Source organism: Somniosus microcephalus, chromosome 5 (genome assembly GCF_052327205.1).
Source record: "Somniosus microcephalus isolate GS21.2 chromosome 5, FLI_Smic_1.0, whole genome shotgun sequence".
In the NCBI taxonomy this organism is placed as follows: Eukaryota; Metazoa; Chordata; class Chondrichthyes; order Squaliformes; family Somniosidae; genus Somniosus; species Somniosus microcephalus.
Genome location: NC_140991.1, coordinates 11,647,821 through 11,663,882, shown reverse-complemented (window position 1 = coordinate 11,663,882; position 16,062 = coordinate 11,647,821). Strand labels below are relative to the sequence as shown.

General features: G+C 48.0%; 1 protein-coding gene across 1 annotated transcript in view; it reads left to right on the top strand.

Moving 5' to 3' along the window:
* Positions 1-16,062, top strand: part of LOC147116884 (cation channel sperm-associated auxiliary subunit theta-like) — a 42,294-nt gene that overhangs the window by 7,357 nt on the left and 18,875 nt on the right. The window contains exon 2 of the mRNA XM_085987098.1: positions 15,791-15,891. Coding sequence (XP_085843224.1) covers positions 15,791-15,891 — 101 coding nt within the window. The remainder of the gene's footprint in view (positions 1-15,790; positions 15,892-16,062) is intronic.

The following is a 16,062-nucleotide window of genomic DNA, read 5'->3' as shown; positions in this document are numbered from 1 at the left end:
TCTCACCAAGGCCCTGTACAACTGCAGCAAGACATCCTTGCTCCTGTACTCGAATCCTCTCGCAATGAAGGCCAACATACCATTTGCCTTCTTAACCACCTGCTGCACCTGCATGTTTACCTTCAGCGACTGGTGCACAAGGGCACCCAGGTCTTGTTGCACTTCTCCTTTTCCCAATCTATTGCCGTTCAGATAATAATCTGCCTTCCTGTTTTTGCCACCAAAGTGGATAACCTTGCATTTATCCACATTATACTGCATCTGCCCAATCGCCCAACCTGTCCAAATCGCTCTGGTGTTTCTCTGCATCCTCCTCACAGCACACACGCCCACCCAGCTTTGTGTCGTCTGCAAACTTGGAGATATTACATCTAGTTCCCTCGTCTAGATCATTTATATATATTGTGAATAACTGGGGTCCTAGCACGGGTCCCTGCAGTACCCCACTAGTCACTGCCTTCCACTCGGAAAAAGACCCGTTTATTCCAACTCTTTGCTTCCTGTCTGCCAACCAGTTTTCTATCCAAGTCAGTATCTTACCCCCAATCCCATGTACTTTATCTTTGCACGCTAGTCTCTTATGCGGGACCTTATCGAAAGCCTTCTGAAAGTCCAAATACACCACATCCACTGGTTCTCCCGTATCTATTCTATCAGTTACATCCTCAAAAAATTCCAGTAGATTACTCAAGCATGAATTACCTTTTGTAAATCCATGTTGACATTGTCCGATCCTGTCACTGTTTTCCAAGTGCTCTGCTATTACATCTTTTATAATGGACTCTAGCATTTTCCCCACTACCGATGTCAGGCTTACCGGTCTATAATTCCCCGTTTTTTCTCTACCACCTTTTTTAAATAGTGGGGTTACATTAGCTACCCTCCAATCCATGGGAACTGTTCCAGAGTCTATCGAATTTTGGAAGATGACCAGCAATGCATCTACTATTTCTAGGGCCACTTCCTTAAGTACCCTTCAATCCCGTCAATTTCCCTAACACCATTTCCCTACAAATACTGATTTCATTCAGTTCCTCCCTCTCATTAGACCCTATGTTCCCCGACATCTCTGGGAGTTTATTTGTGTCCTCCTCTGTGAAGACAGAACCAAAGTATGTATTTAATTGGTCCACCATGTCTTTGTTCCCCATTATAACTTCCCCAGATTCTGACTGCAAGGGATCTACGCTTGACTTTACCAATCTTTTTCTCTTCACATATCTGTAGAAGCTTTTACAGTCAGTTTTTATGTTCCCTGCAAGCTTACTCTCATATTTTCCCCCTCTTAATTAATCCCTTTGTCCTCCTTTGCTGAATCCTAAACTGTTCCCAATCCTCAGGTTTGCTGCTTTTTCTGGCCAATTTATATGTCCTCTCCTTGGATCTTATGCTATCCCTAATTTCCCTTGTTAGCCAATGTTGAGTCACCTTTTTTGTTTTATTTTTATGCCAAACAGGGATGAACAAATTCTGTAGTTCATCCATGTGATCTTTAAATGTTTGCCATTGTCTATTCACCGTTAACCCTTTAAGTAACATTCCCCAATCCATCCTAGCCAACTCGCGCCTCATATCATCGTAGTTTCCTTTATTTAAATTCAGTACCCGAGTCTCTGAATCACTCTCCATCTTAATGAAGAATTCTATCATATTATGATCGCTCCTCCCCAAGGGGCCTCGCACAACAAGATTACTAATTAATCCTTTCTCATTACATAATACCCAGTCTAAGATGGCCTGATCTCTAGTTGGTTCCTCGACATATTGGTCCAGGAAACCATCCCGTATATACTCTAGGAATTCCTCTTCCACAGTATTGTTACTAATTTGGTTAGGCCAATCTATATGTAGATTAAAGTCACCCATGATAACTGCTGTGCCCTTATTGCACGCATCTCTAATTTCCCGTTTAATGCCATCCCCAACCTCAGCATTACTGTTTGGGGGTCTGTATACAACCCCCACTAATGTTTTCTGCCCTTGGTATTTCTCAGCTCTACCCATACAGATTCCACATCATCAGAGCTAATATCCTTCCTTACTATTGTGTTAATCTCCTCTTTAACCAGCAATGCTACCCCACCGCCTTTTCCTTTTTGCCTGTCCTTCCTGAATATTGAATACCCCTGGATGTTGAATTCCCAGCCTTGGCCACCCTGGAGCCATGTCTCCGTAATCCCAATTATATCATATCCGTTTACACCTATTTGCGCAGCTAATTCATCCACCTTATTACGAATGCTCCTCACATTAAGACACAAAGCCTTCAGGCTTGTTTTTTTAACACTCTTAGACCTTTTAGAATTATTGTTTACTGCGGCCATGTTTGATTTACACTCTTGATTTCTCTGACTTCCACTTTTGCTTTTCTCCTTCCTGTCTTTTGCTTCCATCCTTGCTCCCTTTCCTCTGTCTCCCTGCACAGGTTCCCAACCCCCTGCCATTTTAGTTGAAACCCTCCCCCACAGCACTAGCTGTGCCCAGGTGCAAACCGCCCAGTTTGTGCTGGTCCCACCTCCCCCAGAACCAGTTCCAATGTCCCAGGAATTTGAATCCCTTCCCCTTGCACCATTCTTCTAGCCACGTATTGATCTGAAATATCCTTCTATTTCTACTCTGACTAGCACGTGGCACTGGTAGCAATCCTGAGATTACTACCTTTGAGGTCCTATTTTTTAATTTACCTCCTAACTCCCTATATTCAGCTTTTAGGACCTCATCCCATTTTTTACCTATATCGTTGGTACCTATATGCACCACGACAACTGGCTGTTCACCCTCCACTCCAGAATGCCCTGCAGCTGCTCCGAGATATCCTTGACCCTTGCACCAGGGAGGCAACATACCATCCTGGAGTCTCGTTTGCTGCCGCAGACACGCCTATCTATTTCCCTTACAATAGAATCCCCTATCACTATAGCTCTCCCGCTCTTTTTCCTCCCGTCCCGTGCAGCAGAACCACCCATGGTGCCAGGAAGTTGGCTGCTGCTGCCTTCCCCCGATAAGCCATCCTCCCCAACAATTTCCAAAGTGGTATATCTGTTTGAAAGAGTGGACCCCTGCACTACCTGCCTGCGCCTACTACTCTGCCTGGCAGTCACCCATTCCCTTCCTGCCTGTGCAGCCTTTACCTGTGGTGTGACCAACTGATTAAACATGATATCCACAATATCCTCAGCATCGCAAATGCTCCAGTATGTATCCATTCGCAGCTCCAGCGCTGCAATGCGGTCTGGAGACCAATTGAGCAATATGGGGAGCTGATCAAGTGCTATCTATAGTTTATTAAAAATCTTACATCTGTGCGCAGTTCCTTTCTACAAAATCTTATTTCTGTGGTCGTGTTTTGGTCACATCTTTTTGTCAACTTCTTACCATTACAAATTACTATGTCCAGCTAATAATGGGATTTGTCTCAGAAACCTGTAATTGCACAATTTAGCCAGAGTGACTTCCCCCACAAATCACTCTGAAAACTTTGCGCCTGGAATCCTTTAATCCACCATCTTTTTTCTCAGTAACTGAAATTTCTGTGTCCCAAAGGAAAGTTTAAACAATATTAAAATTTGAATGTTTTTGGTAATATCATGGTTAAATCTATGCATTGAAATTTCTTCTATATTTTTTATTAAAGTTTCTACTTCAAGTCTTTGCCCCCTCTCAAAAGCCAGGACTTGGACTTGACATTTTTTTCCAGAGCTGTAACACTGTGAGCTAAGGTTAGATTGTGCCATCTAAGCATGTGTAGTCTATAATCAACTGTGCTGATGGGTTTTTATCTTTAACTCCTAACAATATCTGCCCATTAGTTTTTCAAAATTATTTGAAGAAAAGCTAATGGACAAATTTCAATTTTTTATTCAGATAAAATGTATTGAGACCTTTTTGAAGTAGAGAAGCTGTCTTTCTCTGTGTTTGTAAGAAAGTGACAACAAATGAAAGCATATTGTAGCTTTTGTTTTGTACTCTGAAAATTGCAGAAAGTGTATTAAGCAGACAGAGAGAGACGGAGGCTAGAGTCAGAATGAGAAAAAGAGAGGAGGTGAGAGAGTTTATATTTGTTCATGGATATGGGCATTGCTGGTGAGGCCAGCACTTATCACCCAGCCCTAATTGCCCTTGAGAAGGTGGTGGTGAGCCGGCTTCTTGAACCGCTGCAGCCCGTGTGGTGAAGGTACTCCCACAGTGTTGTTAGGGAGGGAGTTTGAGGATTTTGACCCAGCGACGATGAAGGAACAGCGATAAACATCCAAGTCAGGATGGTGTGTGACTTGGAGGGGAACTTGGAGGTGATGGTGTTCCCATGTGCCTGCTGCCCTTGTCCTTCTTGGTGGAAGAGATCGCGGATTTGGAAGGTGCTGCCAAAGAAGCTTTGGTGAGTTGCTGCAGTGCATCTAGTAGATGGTACATACTGCAGCCACGGTACGCCGGTGGTGGAGGGAGTGAATGTTTAAGGTGGTGGATGGGGTGCCAATCAAATGGACTGCTTTGTCCTGGATGGTGTCAAGCTTCTTGAGTGTTGTTGGAGATGCACTCATCCAGGCAAGTGGAGAGTATTCCATCACACTCCTTACTTGTGCCTTGTAGATGGTGGAAAGGCTTTGGGGAGTTAGGAGGTGAGACACTTGCCACAGAATACCCAGCCTCTGACTTGCTCTTGTTGCCACAGTATTATGTGGCTGATCCAGTTAAGTTTCTGGTTAATGGTGACCCCCAGAATGTTGATGGTGGGGGATTCGGTGATGGTAATGCCGTTGAATGTCAAGGGGCGGTGGTTAGACTCTCGTTTGTTGGAGGTAGTCCTTGCGTGGCACTTATGTGGCGCGAATGTTACCTGCCACTTACCAGCCCAAGCTTGAACGTCATCCAGGTCTTGTTGCATGCGGGCATGGACTGCTTCATTATCTGAGGAGTTGTGAATAGCACTGAACACTGTGCAGTCATCAGTGAACATCCCCATTTCTGACCTTATGTTAGAGGGAAGATCATTGATGAAGCAGCTGAAGATGGTTGGGCCTAGGACACTGCCCTGAGGAACCCCTGCAGCGATGTCCTGGGCTGTGATGATTGACCTCCGACCACCACAACCACCTTCCTTTATGCTAGGTATGACTCCAGCCTTTGGAGAGTATTTCCCCTGATTCCCAGGGGAGAGTGTCTTTCTTCAGTTGAATTAATTCATTCACGGCATGTGGGCATTGCTGGCAAGGCCAGCATTTATTGCCCATCGCTAATTGCTCTTGAGAAGGTAGTGGTGTGCCATGTTCTTAAACCGCTGCAGTGCATGTGATCTATAGTGCTGTTAGGTAGGGAGTTCCAGGATTTTCACCCAGCGACTATAAAGGAACAGTGATATATTTCCAAGTAAGGATGGTGTGTGACTTGGAGGGGAACTTGGAGGTGATGGTGTTTCCTTACACCTGCTGCCCTTGTCCTTCTAGGTGGTAGAGGTTGCGGGTCTGGGAGTTGCTGTCAAAGAAGCCTTGGCAAGTTGCTGCAGTGCATCATCTGGTACACACTGCAGCCACGTTACACCGGTGGTGGAGGGAGTGAATGTTTAAGGTGGTGGATGGGGTGCCAATCAAGTGGGCTGCTTTGTCCTGGATGGTGTCAAGCTTCTTGAGTGTTGTTGGAGCTGCACTCACCCAGGCAAGTGGAGAGTATTCCATCACACCTCTGACTTGTGCCTTGTAGATGGTGGAAAGGCTTTGGGGAGTCAGGAGCTGAGACACTCACCGCAGAATACCTAGCCTCTGACCTGCTCTTGTTGTCACAGTAGTTATGTGGCTGGTCCAGTTAAGTTTCTGGTCAATGATGACTCCCCAGGAGGTTGATGGTGGGGGATTCGGTGATGGTAATGCTGCTGAATGTCAAGGGGAGGTGGTTAGACTCTCTCCTGTTGGAGATAGTCATTGCCTGGCACTGTGTGGCACGAATGTTACTTGCTACTTATCAGCGCAAGCCTGACTGTAGTCCAGGTCTTGCTGCATGCGCGCATGGACTGCTTCTTTATCTGAGGAGTTGCGAATGGCACTGAACACTGTGCAATCATCAGTGAACATCCCCACTTCTGACCTTATGATGGAGGGAAGGTTATTGATGAAGCAGCTGAAGATGGTTGGGCCTAGGACACTGCCCTGAGGAACTCCTGCAGCGTTGTCCTGGGTTGAGATGATTGGCCTCCAACCACCGCAACCATCTTCCTTTGTGCTAGGTATGATTCCAGCAGTGGAGAGTTTTCCCCCTTATTCCCATTGACTTCAATGGCTCCTTGATGCCACATTCAGTCAAATGCTGCCTTGATGTCAAGGGCAGTCACTCTCACCTCACCCCTGGAATTCAGCTCTTTTGTCCATGTTTGGATTAAGGCTGTAATGAGGTCTGGAGCCAAGTGATCCTGGCAGAAACCAAATTGAGCATCGGTGAGCAGGTTATTGGTGAGTAAGTATCGCTTGATAGCTCTGTTGACGACACCTTCCATCACTTCCGTCGTGGACAGATGCGTCTGCAACAGGTAGATTGGTAAGGATGAGGTCAAGTAGGGTTTTCCCTCGTGTTAGTTCTCTCACCACCTGCCGCAAGCTCAGTTTGGCAGCTATCTCCTTCATGACCCGGCCAGCTTGGTCAGTAGTGGTGCTACCGGCCACCCAGACTACATTCTGTGTCCTTGCTGCCCTCGGTGTTTCTTCCAAGTGCTGTTCAGCATGGAGGAGTACTGATTCATCAGCTGAGAAAAGGCTGTAGGTGGTAATCAGCAGGAGGTTTCCTTGCCCATGTTTGACCTGATGCCATGAGACTTCATGGGGTCCGGAGTCAATGTTGAGGACTCTCAGGGCCATTTCCTCCTGATTGTATACCACTGTGCCGCCACCCCTGGTGGGTCTGTCCTGCCGATAGGACAGGACTTACCCAGGGATAGTGATGGAGGAGTCTGGGACGTTGGCTGATAGGTATGATTCTGTGAGTCTGACTGTATCAAGCTGTTGCTTCACTAGTTAGTTCTCCCAATTTTGGCACCAGTCCCCTGATGTTACTGAGGAGGACTTTGCAGGGTTGACTGGGCTGGGTGTGTCCAAATCCGATGCCTAGGTCGTCCGGTTTTCTTCTTATTGTACTTTTTTGTAGCAGTTTGTTACAACTGAGTGTCTTGCTCGGCCATTTCAGAGGGCAGTTAAGAGTCAACCACATTGCTATGGGCCTGGAGTCACATATAGGCCAGACCGGGTAAGGACGGCAGATTTCCTTCCCTAAAGGACATTAGTGAACCAGATGGGTTTTTACGACAGTCCGATAGCTTCATGGTCACCATTACTGATACTAGTTTTTTATTCCAGATTTATTTAATTAAATTCACAATCTACCATAGTCGGTTTTGAACTCACGTCTCCGGATTAGTAGTTAATAGTTAAATTAATAGTTAAATAATTAAAATATACACAGCAGTTGAATTTTGAAGCCAACTAATTATCACACCTGTGTTTTGTTGAGTTCGAAAAGGTACAGCTGTAAAACAGAGGCCGGAATTTTCACAGTGCAGAGCGTGCAGGTTTGGGAAGGGTGGAGCATCGGGAACCCGCCATCACCCTGCCGACTTCCTCGTTTAACTGGGGCACGTTTCGAAGTGCGCCACGGACCCGCTCGGGAGAGGCGGGCGACCTCATCGAGGTACTTAACTGCTCGCTTAGAGACCCTTAACAGCCATTTTAACGTGCGGTTTGAACTTTAACTGGTTGCACACGGGATTCACGGACCTCGGGAAGCTTGCCTGTGAAGGGGAGGCGGGAGTTCAGTGGCCATTGTGCTGTTTCATTAAGTGACAGCTGGAAAAAGCACATAAATACAGACACCTTACACCTGCTTCCTTGCCTAAAGGAGAGGCTGCTGCTGACACCATTTTGTGCAGAGATTTTGCTTTCAGGAGCTTGTAGGTGATTTCTGTAACCTCGGAAGCCACTCTCACTACATTGGAGGATTGTGCCTCTGATCTCCACTTTACCCGACATCTATCAGATCAGAAATAACAACAGAAAATGCTGGAAAAACTCAGCAGGCCAGACAACATCCGTGGAGAGAAAATAGAGTCAACGTTTCAGGTGAAAACCCTTTGTCAAGACAAAGGGTTTTCACCCGAAACATTGACTCTATTTTCTCTCCACGGATGTTGCCTGGCCTGCTGAGTTTTTCCAGCATTTTCTGTTGTTAGTTCGGATTTCCAGCATCTGCAGTATTTTGCTATCTATCAGATCAGCATGGTTGCCGATAATGCTATCTCACCTTGGACTCAGATTCGGACCAAGATGAGCACCAGCTCCAATAACACCAGCAGCAGCAGCAGCAGCAAAACAACAGCATCATTCTCCTCAGCGACAGGAGAGAGGGGATCAGCACAGGGGTGAACCATGCCAGAGGTGATACCCCCAACACAGGGTATACAGGCAGAGGATGAGCTTCCTGGACAAGACTGAACAGCAGTGCTTCAGGAGGCTCAGGGTATCGCACCAGGTCATGGCAGACATTTGTAGCTTGCTGGAAGAAGACCTGCTGCCCAGAGGACCTGATGGACACGCCTTACCAGTGGCTGTCAAAGTCACCACTGCCCTCAACTTCTTTGCCTCAGGCTCCTTCCAGGGATCTGCAGCAGACCTTTGTGGGATCTTGCAGTCAGCCGCCCACAGATGCATCACCCAGCTGACCGATGCCATGTTTCACAAGTCAGCTACTTATGTGCACTTTGCCACCGATGAAGCCAGTGTTACTGAGCGGGCGCTTGGCTTTGAGGCTCTGGCTGGCTTCCCACAGTGCAGGGCGTCATCGACTGCACCCAGGAGTGTTTGTGAACCAGGAGGGCTTCCACTCCCTCAATGTGCAGCTTGTCTGCAACCATAAAAAGATCATCATGCATGTGTGTACCAGATTCCCTGGGAGCTGTCATGGCTCGTCCTGCGCCAGGCCACCCTCCCTCAGCTCTTCGCACCTCCAAACAGACTTACCGGCTGGCTGCTTGGAAGGCTATCCACTGAAGACGTGGCTGATGACACCTTTGAGGAGGCCAAGCAATGAGCCAACGACAATATAATCAAAGCCACATGTCCACCAGATGTGTCATAGAGCAAGCAATCGGCATGCTGAAGATGTGCTTCAGATGCCTTGACAGATCTGGAGGAGCCCAGCCAGGGACTCCAGAATCATCGTCATTTGCTGCGCGCAGCACAACATAGCACAGCAGTGAGGATTGGAGCTGCAGGAGAAGCAAGGCGCAGAGCGCACAGCCTCTTCAGAGGAGGAGGAGGAGGAGGAACAGGTGGAACACGAGGAGGAGGAGGAACCTGAGGTTGAGAGCCCGAGAACACAGATTCAAGGTGATTGGCAAAAGAACCAAAGGCGACATGAGGAAAATCTTTTTTATGCAGCGAGTGGTTAGGATCTGGAATGCACTGCCTGAAAGGGTGGTGGAGGCAGACTCAATCGTGGCTTTCAAAAGGGAATTGGATAAGTACCTGAGGGAATAAAATTAGCTGGGCTATGGGGAAAGGCTGGGGGAGTGGGACTAGCTGAAGTGCTCTTGCAGAGAGCTGGCACGGGCTCGATGGGCCAAATGGCCTCTCTCTGTGCTGTAACAATTCTACAATTCTATGAGATGGCACCAGCGGTGGCGCACATTGCTGCCTGGGAGGCCCAGGATAGCCTCATAATGGCCCAGTTTGCTTAAGTTGCACCAGTGCACCTATATGGCTCCCAGATGCTGAACCAACTTCCCCCCCCACCCCACCACAAACATCACAAAGCAGTCCTAAAATGTCCAATACCATTTATGTCAACCAAACACCCATTGTTCGAGGTTAAATAATGTCTCACCATTCACTCCAAGTGACAAAGCCACTTCTCAGGTAGCAGGCAAAAATGGATAAGATGGGAAAGTACTGCAAAAAAATAAATTTATGTGCATCATAAATAGAACTGAAACTTAACAATATCATTTTGGCAAACACCCATGTGTACATCCTTGTGCATCTAGGATTGCGTCTTTTTTTCTTTTCTGAGTGCTTCTACGAGGTGCAACCCCTGTGACTTCAGCAGCGGTAGAAGCAAGCAGCTCACTTCCCTGCTGTGACTGCTTCGGCGCTTTTGGCAGATGTCCTCTGGGTTTCAGGGCCTGTGAGGCCCCGCCAAAGTCTGCTCCGCCTGCAACTGTGCAGGGGCAGACTCGGCCATCAGGATCCGAGGTAGTATGTGGGGCTCTGACTGAGGGGGAAGTATCAGGGGAGAAGTGGGAGCACTTTGAGCAGAGCCCCCACTTCCATGTCCCCTCTCACCATCATCCCTCTCATGGGCTACCCACACTTCCCTGCTAGCAAGGAGCTGGACAGCACCTTGCTGCACATCAGTGAGGCGATGAATGCCCGACTCTATGTTGGTATCCCTCCTCGAGAGGAGGTCAATGAGAGTCTGCAATCTGTTGTTCACAGCAAGCATATTCTCGTTTGACTGGCGCATTAGCTGCTCCATGCAGGTGGCCATCCTTTCCATGGAACAGCACATCGTCGCCATCGCCTGCGACATGCTGCTGCTCAGGTTGGAGATGGACTCTGCTATTCTCTGGACAATCGCGCACATTTGTTGCTGCTCCTCTAAGATCAACTTCCTTGTTGATGGCCCCCGAGGTTCAGCATCTGCATCCAGCTGAGCAGAGCTTGGAGCGTCCTGCGTCCTCTGGCAAGGAGTCTCCACTGCTGTCCCTGTCTCCACCTTCTGCTCTTGCTCACCTGTGATGTGTACAACACCAGGTGACAACACTACTCGATGTCTTGCTAGACCCACTGAGATGTGCGTATCTGCGCTGGTTCTGGGTGTGCACGGGTCTGGTGACGGTGCACCCTCAGAGAATGGAGCTTCCTCTGGGGAGTCGTCTTCCTCCTCCGGTTGGACAGTGTGGGGGGTGGGTGGCGGGCACTTGATGGACCTGTGGGAGATTAAAGACATGAATTAGACCTCTTATGAAAAGAATGTGTAACGTTACCATTATGTACATGATGATATTTCACTGGCTGCTGACATCAGTCACCTTGCGTGACTGTTGTATGCCATGTGGAATATTTAATTCTGTCACCAGGTTACTGGGAAGTTCCCCTCTATCGTTTCCCACCGCCATCAGTTCAGTCACTCCACTTATTTTGAGAGCCTCCTCCTCTGCAAGCATCAAATGAGTATATATTGCAGGGCCACCTCTGGTTCTCTCTCTTTCTCTCCTTTTCTGCACTCTCTTTTGCAAGGAGGGAAAGAAGAGAACTTTGAGTGAGAGTGATGGAATGAGTGTAGTGAGAGTGATGGAATGAGTGTAAGGGATGTATGGGTTACATCTGTAGAAGGTGACTATGAGGGAGTGGCATGACATTGCCAAATGACCTCCTTCTGTGGCGCTACCTTGTCGGATTGCATTAGGCTGAGGGTGAGTGTCAGTGGTGGATAGGCAGGTGGGGATGTGAGTAAGTGCATAGACAGGGATGCACCTGCAAGGTAGGTTGGTGTGAGGAGTGACGTGCAGGAGTAGGCTTAGGAAGGCAGAGTGATGGGGTTGGGGTGACACGCACATCAGGATGTAGGGCAATATAGCATTGTACTCACCTTTCCTGACCTCATGAGATCATTAAATCTCTTCTGGCATTGAATCCAGGAGCAGCCAACAACACCCCTACTGCTCACTTCTTGGGCAATCTCCAGTCGTGCCCCCTTGGTTTCTCTGGCTGCTCTTTACCTTCCGCTGCCAGGGAATAGTATCTCCCTGCGTGCTCTGACCCCCGGACCAGGACTTCCAGGGAGGCATCTGAGAATCTGGGCGCAGCCTTCTGTCGCTGTGACTCCATGTTTGCTTCCACCCATACAAATCTCTGCGCTATACAAAAATAGCCACCTCTCCCAGACACCTTTATGCCTCCTCCAACAACCTGCAACTGGGATGTGTGCAAGGCTCCTTTAAATATCCGAGCAGAAAACGAGTCATCGGCGACGTCATCAGACCCGCTCCATTTAATTGGCCGGGAAACCCGCATGACTGTTTCAGTTGATGTAATTGAGTTAAACGCGCAATCTTTGGAATGGTGACCCGCTACGCAGCCCGCACGCACCCGCTCTGACTCCAAGGTAAAGATTCTGGCCAGAGACTCTGATTGCTAACACCAATGAGAGAAAGCGGGAGAGGGAGAGAGACAAGTAGGCAATGTCTAATGTGATTTCTCTTTACAAAACTAGTAAGTTCAGTTTTGAAAGCAAACAGAGCCTCTTTGAGGGAGCAAATAGGAAGGGAGGGCAGGAAGGAGGAGGGAAGGAGGGAAACAGGTTCAAGTTGAGGGGGCCTCTGACCACCACCGTTAGGAGGAATGAGTGAGATTGGGGGCAGTGGCTGGTGAGTTAAGGGTGAGGTAAGTGACAGCAAAGCAAGGGGGAGGTGGAGGATACAGGGGTTCAATGGGTAGTTCAGTGGGGAAGAGGTAGGGGTACTGATGGAGTGAAGGGATAGTAGGAAGATGAGGGGGTAATGGGAACGTGAATGGGTAGTGGCCATGGTGGGAGCAAAGGGGTGGGGGAACCATGAATGATTGGGGAAGGGTCCACTGAGTGCCACATTTTTCCACAACCCCCCCTTCCTTCCTTAGGCAGTCCCTTGGAACCGAGGATGACTTGCTTCCACATTAAAAATGAGTTCTCAGGTGACTGATGAGTCCAATGCAGGACCTACAGTCTCTGTCACAGGTGGGGCAAACGGTGGTTGAAGGGGCGGGTGGGTGGGGTGCTTGGGTTGACGTGCGCTCCTTGCGCTGCTTGCGCTTGGCTTCCGCTTGCTCCCGGCGAAGAGATTCGAGGCCTTCCCGGATGCTTCTCCTCCACTTTGTGCAGTCTTGGGCCAGGGATTCCCAGGTGTCGGTGGGGATGTTACACTTTTTCAAGGAGGCTTTGAGGGTGTCCTTGAAGCGTTTCCTCTACCCACCTGGGGCTCTCTTGCTGTGCCGGAGCTCCGAGTAGAGCGCTTGTTTTGGGAGTCTCGTATCGGGCATGCGGACAATGTGACCCGTCCATCGGAGCTGATCGAGCGTGGTCAAAGCTTCGATGCTGGGGATGTTGGCCTGAGCGAGAACACTGACGTTGGTGCGCCTATCCTGCCACAACCACAACCCCCACCCCAAATGTGGCCTACAACCATCGGTGACTCCTTCCCACAGCATATCACCCAACACCCACCACCTGCCACCTGTAAGGGAAGAAGAAAAGAAAAAGACAGAGGGAGAAGACAAAAGAAGAGTTAAGGAACCAGAAGAGAAGAGAAAAAGAGACTGAAGTAGAAGAGGAGTGACAGAGAGAGAGAAACAGCAACGTAGAGACAGAAAAAACAAGTAAGAGAAACCATATTGTCAACTTACTGTGGAATGGGGAAAGCCTCTGTGCCTATCATGCTGTAGTTGTAGGCCTCCTAAGACTAAGTGTGACATGAATCACACAGATGTCCTCAGCATTTTGGGTTACATCATTCTTTTTGGTGTCCTTTCTACAGTTTTTGTAGCTTCCCATTCACTCCCATCCTCCATTTGATATAATAACATAAGAATTAGGAGCAGGAGTAGGCCATACGGCCCCTCGAGCCTGCTCCGCCATTCAATAAGATCATGGGTGATCTTCGACCTCAACACCACCTTCTCACCTGATCCCCATATCCCTTGATTCCCTTAGAGTTCAAAAACCTATCGCTCTCAGCCTTGAATATACTCAACGACTGAGCATCCACAGCCCTCTGGGGTAGGGAATTCCAAAGTGGTTGGTTGGTTGCTGAGCCTAACATCTTGGACCTCACATATCCTTAGATCACGACTTGATTCCTCCAACCCCATGACCTCTGGCTTCAAAACCCCTGAACCAACAATCTCCATGTCCTCGATCGCCCCCAATCTCACTGGCCGCATCTTCACACCTGTCCCATCCACCGCTGTCATCCCAGCAACGGCTCTTCTGGCAACTAAACACCACTCAATGGTTAAACAACAAGAATTCTCTACAATGACTCAAAACCCATTATGCTATATGTTATGTCTGACATTGGTGATAGGTACTCGATTGCCTTGGCCTGAGCACATGGAGTTTGATAGTGCTGTTATCGTTGTATTGTGTCTGACATTGGATATAGGTATTCGATTGCTTTGACCTGGAGAGTGTGTTTGGATCAGCCATTAAAAGCAACATGAACTGAGCTCTGCTTACGGCCTCTGGATTATCTTTGCAAACGCAACACTATACAAATATATAGCATTAAAACTTGAATATGCCGTACATGCATCAAATTTAAAACTCACATCCCTGCATGGGCTCGCCCCTCCTTATCTCTGTAACCTGCTTCAGCCCTACAACCCTCCAAGAACTCTGCATTCCTTCAATTCTGGCCTCTTGCCCAGCCCCGATTTTCATTGCCCCACCATTGGCGGCTATATCTTCAGCTGCCTAGGCCCTAAGCTCTGGAATTCCCTCCCTAAACCTCTCCACCACTCTACCTCTCTCTCCTCCTTTAAGACTCTCCTTAAAGCCTACCTCTTTGACCAAGCTTTTGATCACCAGTCTTATTACAGTATCTCCTTATGTGGCTCAGTGTCAAATGTTGCCTGATAATCACTCCTGTGAAGCACCTTGGAACGTTTTACTCTGTTAAAGGCGCTATGTAAAATGCAAATTGTTGTCAGAGAGAAGAAAAAAGTCTTGTTTTCAAATTGAAACAAAGTAGATCCCGATCCTCAAATTCCCTGCGGATTTTCCAAACGCACACACCCAGTATAGATCCTCACCCGCCTCCCAACAGCCCTGACTACGTATTGGGAAATTACGGGTAAACTCCCCACAATCTTCGAGCCTGGATGATTTCCCCATTAAAAACTCCGTATCAGGATCACGAATTTGGAAAATCAGCTTTTATATCTCAATCACTATACAGTTGCTAGACATGATAGACTTACAGAAGTTACAACACGGATAAAGGCCGTCTGGTCCAACTAGTCCGTGTAGGCGTTTTACCTCCCACGTGAGAAGATAGTCCTAATCACGTTTACCCGTCCTGTTCTCTTCATCGCCTTTTCCTATGTGTATTGTAGCAAAAGGAAATGACAAACAGTGCTCATAAGGCAGTCTACACATTTTTATCAATGGGAGAGTGTACATGTTTCCCAAGGCAGGTACGCCACTTCTCAACCTGGTTTGGTTCTTCGCCAGTACTGTACCGCAAAACGGGCTCACGGCGATTTGGCAGCTCGTTACACATTGCACCCAATTTTCCTTTCCATTGGAAGAGAGTATTGAGCGGGGTGTAAAACGGGCTGCCAATTCACCATGACCGCGTTTTACCATTTTCATCCCCCTTTAACTCTAGGGGGGCAAAGGTAAATGACTTACGGCCAACACCTCCAGCTCCCAGGAGGGACCTGACACCATTTTATTTTGAAGTTTCATTGGAGCAAATCTGTGGCCAGACTCAGAGCAAGTACGCATACTCAGGCCCTTCTGGCATTGCCGCTGGTAGCCATAGTTCCAACAGGACAGAGGCAACTGGGTCATCCTGTGGGATCGCCTCCACTTGTCGCGTTCAGGGGCGTAAAGAGGTCAACAGCTACCTGAGGCTCTGGGGACCTGTACGAATCACCTGAGCTCAGCCTTTACGGTTTAATTCCTCGTTAGTCTTGTCTTATTGTCTGTTGATATGATGGACACTAGTCCTAATATTTCTTTCTCTGTTCTTCCCTTTGTTGTTGCTGGCGGACCCCAGTCTACGAGCTCAGCTACTTAAACAATAACTTATGGATAGGCATTGCTATGATAACTATCTCGTTCATTGCATCCATCCTTTACCTCTTAAGATACGTTCTGGTAAGTTGACACTCTAAAGTTATTCTACAACAACAGAGGGTACAGCTTGGGACTTGGTGGCATAAGGGGTTTGAACATCCCATCCAGTCCAGGCCAATAGAATGAAACTGTCCACTCCCTGCTGGCTATATCCTAAGTAAAATAGTCTGAAACTGCTGGGGAGGCCTTGGG